Source organism: Schistosoma haematobium, chromosome 6 (assembly GCF_000699445.3).
Source record: "Schistosoma haematobium chromosome 6, whole genome shotgun sequence".
Taxonomy (NCBI): Eukaryota; Metazoa; Platyhelminthes; class Trematoda; order Strigeidida; family Schistosomatidae; genus Schistosoma; species Schistosoma haematobium.
In genome coordinates, this window is record NC_067201.1 from 14,870,831 (window position 1) to 14,880,783 (window position 9,953).

A 9,953-nucleotide genomic window follows, 5' to 3' on the forward strand; every position below is an offset into this window, starting at 1 on the left:
AACCTTACTGTGTGACACATCTACAGGTAGGGATCGCCCAATCGTGCCAAAACGTTATCGACGCAACGTCTTGAATACGTTGCACAAACTTTCGCATCCAGGTGTTCGTGCAACCATCAAGCTTATAGCAGAACGATTTTGCTGGCCTGGCATGAATGAAGACGTGAGGGAGTGGGCACGCTCCTGTGTAAGCTGCCAAAAATCTAAGGTTATCAGACACAATAAATGTCCCTTAGGCTCGTTTAAAACTCCCGATGCTCGTTTCGACCATGTTCATCTGGATTTGGTAGGACCCTTACCAGATTCAAATGGATACGCTTACCTCTTAACCTGCGTAGACCGTTTCACTCGATGGCCAGAAGCAGTACCTATCAAGGACATCACTGCTGAAACAGTGGCCCGCACCTTCGTCGAACGATGGGTAGCAAACTTCGGTTCCCCTTCAACCATCACCACAGACCGCGGACGTCAGTTTGAGTCTGAACTTTTCCGTCGTCTGACCACACTTCTAGGAATCACTCGCTTCCGAACGATCGCCTACCATCCACAAGCAAACGGGTTGGTAGAACGTTTTCACCGACAACTAAAAGCTTCGCTATCAGCTGCAAACGTTTCACAGTGGACGGACGCTCTTCCACTCGTCTTACTAGGTATCCGCAATGCAGTGAAAGCTGACATTGGATACACTGCGTCTCAACTCGTTTATGGAACGACACTTCGACTTCCAGGAGAATTCGTGGATCCTTCATCCTCTTCAATGAACATGGATCTAACCTCCTACACGAACAGGCTTACAAACGCAATGCGTTCAGTTAAATCCGTTTCCACTCGACCTCAATCAACTAATATTTTCGTTCAACCTGACTTACGATATAGTACACACGTTTTCGTTCGTCGAGACTCGCATCGACAACCTTTCGAATCAGCATACAAAGGACCTTCCAAAGTTATTCAACGCGAACCTAAGTACATTATAATCGACAAGAACGGAACAAACGATAGCATCAGCATCGATCGCTCCAAAGCACCGTATTTAGAGGAAAATCCTATCTACGTCGATTTTCCTTCGGTACAATCGAACGACACGACTCCGACAATTATAATACCTCATTCGACAGCCAACACGCCCGATGGTACTTCGACAGTATCTGAAAATAAACTTAAAACAACGCGTTCTGGAAGAAGAGTAGGATTGCCAGAACATTTAAATGACTATTGTACGTAAGACACCAGTTAACATTTTGTTTCATCATGATTTTCCATGGTATTATATATAATATTAAAAAATCGATTTTTATATGCTTATATTTATATATATATATTATTTGGCTAATAGGTATAAAAAAACAAAAAACACATTTTGTAAAATTCGCTTTTAGGTTATTAATACTTTTTCACCTATTTTGTGTCTTAAAGCGCGTACAAGTTTATTTCGACATGCACTTACATATTCTTTTTTTGTCTTTTCCAGGACGGCTGGAAAATACGACAAAAAGAACGATGAGGTTAACGATGAACCAAAGATTTTCATTGTACACTATTTTTTTAAAACTATATTGTACTTTATGGTCCCTTATAGTAAGGAAAGACGACCAGACGCTGCTAAACCTAGCAAGCTATCAGAAGTGCTTACCAACGACAAAACTCGTTGAATTTAAATTTCTGGCTGGCCATGTCTTAGGGTCATCACTATCCCACTAGGGTGAGAGTGATCTGTAGCGGTAAATAATTCTCCAAAATAAATAGCTCTGTAAGTTTTTGGCATTGGATGCTGACCATATGTTTTAATGGACTCACCTAGCTGAAGGCGCTCGGTCATGTATCCGCACCAGGTCACGAATGGGAACGACGTGCTCAACATCTACTGCAATCGCTAGCCAGATTAGATCAGACGATTCTCGATATATATATATATATCTTCAAACTTCCTCGCTTCTGTCTTTTGATTCCACTTGGTGGGTACGCTTCATATTAGGTGTTACTGGTTAAAGCGTTGTCAAACTCTGAATACCTGTGGCATCTTCATAATGATTCTATGGGAAAGTCGAAAGTCAACTGACAAATAAATTGTCCTGGGCTTGTGAATTTTTTCAAAGTGTCTTCGTAACTTCTCTGTTTTGCAAGACAAGAAAAATGAGGGCATATCAGGTGCAGTTTTTCATCAGTAAATTTGAAAAATGTAACTAAATCACCTCTAGTTCTTCGATATAACAACGGGAATAGGTTTAACTTGGTCAGCCGAGCATCATACAGGAGCTTTGCCGTTCTCTGAACCTGTTCCAGAAGCTTACTGTCTTTTTTTAGGCAGGAGCTAGCCGCTTGTAAGCAGTACTCCAGTTAATGACGTGCGAACACTGTATACAAAGTCAAAAACGTTTTAGCGTCGGCATGACTAAAAGCCCTACGTACTGAACATGAATATCTAAAACCTGTGGCGGCTATTGCATGGCAGCGTGTAATAGTCTTTAAGTCTTGACTAACGATGACTCCTAAATCATTGTGTCTGGACAACAGGTAGCTCAATATTATTCATCGTGTATGTATACGTACCTTGATGACCAAACTTTCAGGGCATTCTATGGATTCTTTGACAGTTTTCTCTTCGTACAACCTTCTAGACTTACGGAGAGTCGAGGCACAGGTATTCCGAGCTTTTTGATACTAAGGTTTTGTCTCATCAGTCCTCAGTAACTTAAACCTATCCCACATCCCAAGCCGTTTATACTGCGGACTCTGGATCTACTTTCCAATCAACTGACGATGCTGAGTGCATGATATCTTGTATGTTTGATTTCCAGACGTCAGATCTGGAATGATGAGGGTTCCGATTTTCAAGAGCTGTATCAATTCTTGCAGTAACAATTTCCACTAAATTTTAGCTCCTCATAAATGGATTGGTTGTTCTCCTGTATTTTCATACTTCCTGGAATGTTGTACATTCGAACCTATCGTAGCTACATTAGGTGTTACAGGCACTGAACAGATGGTCTTTTTATAATACTTTTGTTAGCGATGATCTGAGTTCATGTGGTAGACACAAAAAAAATGAAATAGTCAAAAGTCCATTTATAACTCGTTGTGCCTTTAAAGGCTTTTTAGCTCCTAAAGTTTTTGACGCTGTCATTCAAAATCTCTTCTTATTCAAGGATCCCAAATCGACTTAGGCTAGCGGTGAGTCCAGTAAAACTGATGACATCAGCATCAACATCGCAGACTTACGAAACCACTTGAGCGATTTGTTCAACATTACAATCACATATGTATCTTAATGTTTAGGAAATATGCATCTGAGTTATTTCCAGCCCACTTTTTCAGTGAATGCTAAGTTTTGACTAGTGATTTCGTCCCAAGCTCTAGCTTTTACTTAGTATCCTTTTACGCGAACCGTTACTGCGCTAATATAGAGTCCGTCCAAAGCATTTGTCGTAAGCATCAGATGACTAACATCACGCTCAGCCCTCATGCACTAAATGATGGTGAAAATACCCTATAATTATGGATTACTCATTTTTATCAAACACTGAAAGATAATGTTTACACTCACAAAGGTTTTATTGCGTGTATATGTTTACTATAAGCCAAAATATCCCATTCCGACTTCACATGTAACGTAATTCCGTTTTTGCTTTTTAGATCCAACATTTCCATTAGGTGTCTCTGTCGTCCCGCATATTACGTTGATCATTTCGACTTGTTTTCTGCTATCGCTCTAGTTTGCTGCTTGCAGAATCAGAATTGAACAAGCTCCTTGTAGCCGCTAGGTTTTTGAGAGATGTTTCCTTCTCCATTCACATAATACATCATTTGGGTGGTTATCGTATCAGATGGCTGTCGAATAACAAGATTGTTCTGTCTCATGGAAGATAAAGCTCACCCTCTACTTGTCAGGAGCGTGTATTATTATTGATGCGCAATTCGGAGTGCAATTCCTGCATCTCTCGCATAATTCCCACTTTATACATGGTCACTCATTCGTAGCTGATGATTTTTTATACATGACACAACCGCTTTGAGAATCTCCACTACCATATCTGTGGATTTAGTGTGGGTATGTTTTTGGCTGCATGAGTTCGAATCCGACAGCTTTGGGAATAACAAAACCAAATCTTCATCCAGCTATTCCTTCCTATGATAAATTGATGTTTTTACCTCATCTAGAGGTAGTATCAATCGAAATTTGTTTGTTTCACGCTTGAAGTGTCTTTTGTAGTACCTTGTCTATACTTTTTCGTATATTTTCTCCTATGTTATTGGCCATTTCCGTTTTCTTTATTATTTAAGATTCGAAAAGAGTCGGTAAATGAAATAAAGGAACAGATTTAATGTTCCGAAACTGCTCACTTATTTCACCACATGTGATAGTTTCCACAACGTACTCGTAATATTTGATGTTCTATACACCTATTGTGAGATTGGGTATATTTAAATTATCATTCTTACTAGCCCCTGGGTTTCAAAGTTCGTTAAATAGCGATCTAATTTCTTAGGTTCATTGACTTGACTGTTAAGGGCTTGCACTTGCAACTTAGCCTATCATAACAGTCTGTGGAGGAGTGTACCCATTTTATATAAGATACGTGTAAGTGCTGTTCAAAGCCAGATTCTCTTTGTTTACAAATTATCAATTGATTGAGTAAAATGTTGTTCAGTGAAGAGGAAAAAATACTCCGATTTGGTAAAGATTTGTAGCTCAGGTGGATGAGGTTTATGGAGTTTTGATCCGTGAGATGGATGATTTTGTCGTGGAGCTTTTATCGTTCTTCTGAACAACATCATCAACACAAACCGCAGAACGATGAAAGCTCTACGACTAAACAATCCAGACCAGAAAACGAAATTCCATCAAAAACAACATATTCTCTTAGTACCCACAGGTGTAAAAAAAGTGCTAAAATAAGAACTTCTTATAAATATGGGATTACGTATGACCGGTATATAGGTAAAAGCCAGAATTTCAAACCACAGGAGCGTTTGACAGGTATCATAAAAGACAGAACGAAGGTCAAACATTCGATATACTTAATTCTCTTTTAAATACAGATCTCAATCCGAAAGCAAACGAGATAAGCAGATAAAGTATTAAGAGTACTTTAGATAGGAAAGAGATGGTAATATAGATTCAGTAAGTAACAGGTTGATAGAGAGTCTGCCTTATTACCGTAACTTGAAAGAATATCAAGAGATTCTTATGACATGTGTAAAATTATTAGTCAGTTTCATAGTAAAATAAAGCAATTCAGTGAAGGTTATAATAATGAAATCAAGTCCGTTGTAATTTGAAGTAAGCTCTAAAAACTAAATAACCTTGACCAAACACGAGAGGATTGAAGCAGCTAAACAAGGCTAACAATCCGATAAATCACTCTCAATCTCTCTATATATATAGGTTAAAAAATGATTGTGTACAAGAAGGGATGTACGACTAGAAATTACTTTTCAAGTTAACTAGTGAAAAATACGGTGTTTAGTGGTAAACTAATCAAATAACAACGATAAAGCGCCTAATCAACCGTATACTGGAAAGTTAGTCGAGCGTTCATGCGAACAGTGGACGATTCGACAGAAAATAAGAAAAACTGGCGAAAAGTACACAACTCGAAGACATCTGAAACAGGACAGAAAAAACGGAAAACTGTGCATAATTTCTCCCTGACAGACAAAAAAGCAGACGGTGTGACACGTCTCAACACTAATTTTTAACGGGGCGTTGCTTTTATTTACCTGTTGACTGCCCTTATTTTTCTTTATTTTGTTGTTTTTTCAACTAAATATCGACGTTACAATTTCGTGTCTATCGGATGTTTTTTATTTATCACATGAGTAACTGATTTTCTTACAACCATGACTGTATTTAAAGCTCCTTTTTTAAATATAGACGAAAAGTGTGATCAACCTACCATTTTTTGTTTAAATACGTATTTTTCCTGTTGTTATGACTGTGGCAAAGACTACTTTTTAAAATTACATAGCAAGTAGAATAAATACGATTTTATGGCCAATAAATGATACTGTTCAGTTTTATGCTTTCGGTTCATCTACACAAATTATTTATGAGATAAAAATTAAATAGACTGAGACACACGAATCTGGCATATATGCCAGATTGGTTATAACCGATTTGTATCACAAAGAAAGCGCCAGTATGTCAACTAGGTAGTATAAGATCATGGCAAAGATATTCTCGGACATAATAAAGTTTTCTGATCAGAAGTGGACTATGTCCTTAGGACGTTTCCTCAGGCTCGCGACCACGGCGAGCCTAAACATAAAACTCACACTAAATGTGAAACGCAACTCACCACTTTATGCAAAGACAACATGATGCAATCACCACAGAGATTTAGCTAATACCGTTTAGAACGTATGCCCGGTTTCACCCTAAAGCACACAATATCGTTGCGCCTCACTCTTCATAAGACATATTTCTCTTAAACCAGCAATCAAGTGATTGATAGGGCTAAAAGATAAATCATATCAGGGCAGGCCACAACACCAGTGATTATTCTCCATGTTCTGCAAGAGAATAAGAGGTGATTTGATAATAGCGTACAACATATTAAGTGCACCGAGCCACCCCAAAACGAACATATTACCAGAACATCACCACGCACCTCCAGACAGCTCTTGAAAGATTGCACATCAAATAGTGAACATCGAGGTACGCGCTCAATTTTATCATTAAAGGGTTGTCCCCATTCTAAATGCTCTCGCAGACTAAATGACGACAGCCCCATCACTGAATAGCTTTAAGAGGAGACTTGACAAACAAATACTCATTTATGGACAACCAACTAGAACCAGCCGTGTCTAATACATGTTTCATTAAATACCACGGTTGTCATTACCGTATATCAGTATCTACTTCCTATCTTCCATATAATTATCTCCGTTTCTCTTATTTTTTTCAACTTCGTCCTCTTACACATTACCAATCAAGTAAATTATTTATTTATCCTTAAAATAGTTATCTTCCCTTAGCACATGAATTATCAAATCATTATTTCCACATTGCAAACAACCAACTTTCTGCTTGATAATGTGATAGCTGCTGATATCCAAAAATTCTACTGCTCTGGGACAAATACACTCACCCAAACTACAAGGTATACAAATTCTTAGGTAACTACTAAACTGAGTAGAATTAATTCAGTCGAGTGGTTGGACTATCACCCATCGGACGTTACCAAATACCTGAGACCGTACCGAAAAAAACAAGAAGCGAGAGCAAAGAAAACAATCGGTTTATAAAAGCTTGTGACAAATTTATTGGGTACTGAACAGCAGAAATTATCTTACACACGAATAGATCGAACTAGTCGTCAATTTGTCAGATAAATTACAAAGTTGAGAGATAGGTATGTTACCAACCAGTAGACCATTTATATGGATCAGATTTGGAGGTATTACAGTAGATATAGTACTAACATCGTATTATAGAAAACAAAAAAGTATTAGTCAATATGTGGTGTTCCTTTGAAATTCTACTCAACTATATCGTAACCGCTTGCGACATAGACCCTGAAAGTATGTGTTTATCTAACGAGCATTTACAAAAAAGTCACATTTGACTTATGTGACACTTCGGGAAGGCTTTTAGGATTAAGTGAATCACAAAATTACCAGCAAACTGTTCAAAGTCTTGAAGGTGGTGGCGTCTACATTCTTGTAGCTATTGAAGGTAAACATAATAGTTAACTTTTCAGCAATAAGGAGACAAGTCAGATCAACAAGTGAATATCCGACCTATGCTTGAAAACTTTGAACAGTACTACCCTAACTTAACAGGTGATTTGTTTTATAAACTAATATAATATTACAGACCAAATATTACAAAACCTTCATGACAAGTCGGAAAGATATTCCAAGAAAAAACATATGAAGCGGACACCGCTGCCAACAAAGGTGACAACTAGCAGAAAGACAAAAAAGTAGAGCAAAATGAAAATATAATCTTCTAATCTCGGTTTTACCATTACCCATGTCAACAAGAAAAAAAGACTTTCAAATGTAGATAAAACGGATATTTTAGCCTTTTTGCCAAATTATGGGTTGTTGCTTGTCTTTATTATAGTAAGGTTATGAATATTTCTCTCGATATGACTTATTTATTATAGAGATGAGATGACTGCCTAATTATTAAAGTATATCGGTCATTCTAAACTGGTTTAGATCCTTAGAAAAGAAGATTATAAGACTAGCATTTTAGTTTGTAGGAACGCTAGATGTTAAAATACTACTAAGTAAAGCCAGGTAGAATTGGTTGAAACTTCAGAGAGCAAGTTATATTTAGATTACTAATTTCAAAGATTAATACACCTAAGAAGTAGACGAAATTCCTACGATCTGACAAGACCACTCTCTATTACTGCAGAAAAAGACACCTTAAATTCCTTATCTCTTGAATATATATGCAGAAATGCTGGGTGCATCCTATTTTTATCAATAAAAAGTAATAAACTTTGTATATGAAAACTATAAGGCTCGCACTTAGCTTACTTTACAGAAATCAAAACACATGTCTGCATAATGGTGTCATTTAACTCTAAAGACGCCTAAGAATTTACTATTCCACAAATCGTTTAATAGTTGTAAAGCAGAACCCATTTTTGTGTCTTTTCATAAAATACATTGTAATGTATTTGTTTCTTTGCAGTCAAGAAAATTTAATTCTCATTTTCCAGTCAGTCAGCTACAACGTAGGACCAGGCACATATATGCATCGGTCCAAGTTGCCATACCTCATTAACACAAAAAGATGGACACCGGATTCATAAAAGTAGTTAATGCAGAGGTGGTAATATATAAAAGAAAGATTGCATATAAGGATATAGTACAGGAAGAAAGAATTAGTTCGTAGAAAGAAAGATATGAAGCGATTTTAATCTCTTACTTTAAGGGAAGATAGAGAGTGTATACACCAACGCCATTGTGACCGACTCTGAGCCATGTCACCAAGAGTCTCCAACCATTGGTTACGATAGTCACGCGGACCCCAACCAAGTAGTCTGCACCTACCAACATGGCTCAGACTAAAGGTTAGTGTCTTCAAGCACTGATGCCACGTTTTGGTTTGGCCGCTCCTAATTTACTTCCAACCATCTCCAACATTGGTTAGCATTGCACTTCGTGGTAATCGGTGTTCAGGCCTACGTAAAACGCGGCCCAACCATCTCAGTCGATGAAGATTCACAACCTTATCGACTGATTTACCATCCTTCCCTAATACCCTGCGTCTAACCTCACTATTACTTATCCGGTGATCCCAGCAGACGCCAGCAATATTTCTGAGGCATCTGCGGTCAAATACTAGTAGCTTACGAGTGTCTTCTACTTTTAATGGCCATGTTTCGCTGCCGTAAAGTAAAACAGAACGGACTGCCGTGCAGTATACTCGTCCTTTTATTGATAGACGGATACCTCGCCTTCGCCATAGGTGACGTAAGTTGGCAAAAGCCAAGCGAGCTTTTCGAATCCGTGCTGAGATTTCGTCAGACACCAACCCATTAGGGCTGATCAGACTTCCAAGGTAAGTGAAGTTGTCAACGCGTTCGACTACTTCACTCCCTATCCTTAGTTCAGGTGTTGACGCAGACCCACGAACACAAATTGGTGTGTTATTGATAAACTCATAACAAATGTTTGTAATTGGTTATGCTAGGAGCTCCAAGTTATTTGAAAGAATGCACAACTTTAAAGACTCGAAGTTACAATGTAGGCTTCTAGAACCTAACTTAATATTGTATTAAGCATTCTCGTAATACTGCTTTATTTAACAGCCTTCTAAGCTGAGATTACTCCCTCACTGCTGCGTCATACTTGCTAAACTTAAAGAGTACTTTTACTGAAGGACAAGGATTTAAAGGTGGTTTTAGGACTAGAAGAATAACGTTTCAATCCATATGAATATATACACGAGCTTATCAATAATTGTACAAAATCTTAGAACAAACTCA

General features: G+C 37.9%; 1 protein-coding gene across 2 annotated transcripts; it reads left to right on the forward strand.

Annotated features, from left to right (window-relative positions):
- Nucleotides 1-5,772: 5,772 nt before the first annotated feature.
- On the forward strand, nucleotides 5,773-8,422 carry MS3_00000607 (uncharacterized protein). 2 transcript variants are annotated; one of them, XM_051208309.1, is made up of 8 exons: nucleotides 5,773-6,936; nucleotides 6,979-7,103; nucleotides 7,140-7,270; nucleotides 7,307-7,400; nucleotides 7,438-7,524; nucleotides 7,559-7,678; nucleotides 7,711-7,785; nucleotides 7,820-8,422. In XM_051208309.1, the coding sequence occupies exons 4-8, from the start codon at nucleotides 7,358-7,360 to the stop codon at nucleotides 7,930-7,932; spliced, it is 438 nt and encodes a 145-aa protein (XP_051065563.1). In that variant the 5' UTR covers nucleotides 5,773-6,936; nucleotides 6,979-7,103; nucleotides 7,140-7,270; nucleotides 7,307-7,357; the 3' UTR covers nucleotides 7,933-8,422. The 2 variants fall into 2 exon arrangements, with proteins under 2 accessions (XP_051065563.1, XP_051065564.1); XM_051208310.1 differs by having other exon boundaries at nucleotides 5,773-5,972; nucleotides 7,046-7,103; nucleotides 7,714-7,785.
- The last annotated feature ends 1,531 nt before the right edge of the window (nucleotides 8,423-9,953 follow it).

Excerpts from the sequence above, each read along its gene's own strand:
- MS3_00000607 (XM_051208309.1), top strand. The coding sequence starts at position 7,358 with ATGTTACCAACCAGTAGACCATTTATATGGATCAGATTTGGAG. Across the intron at positions 7,401-7,437 it reads TATATGGATCAGATTTGGAG|AAAACAAAAAAGTATTAGTC; the intron begins GTATTACAGTAG and ends ATCGTATTATAG. Across the intron at positions 7,786-7,819 it reads GTACTACCCTAACTTAACAG|ACCAAATATTACAAAACCTT; the intron begins GTGATTTGTTTT and ends ATAATATTACAG.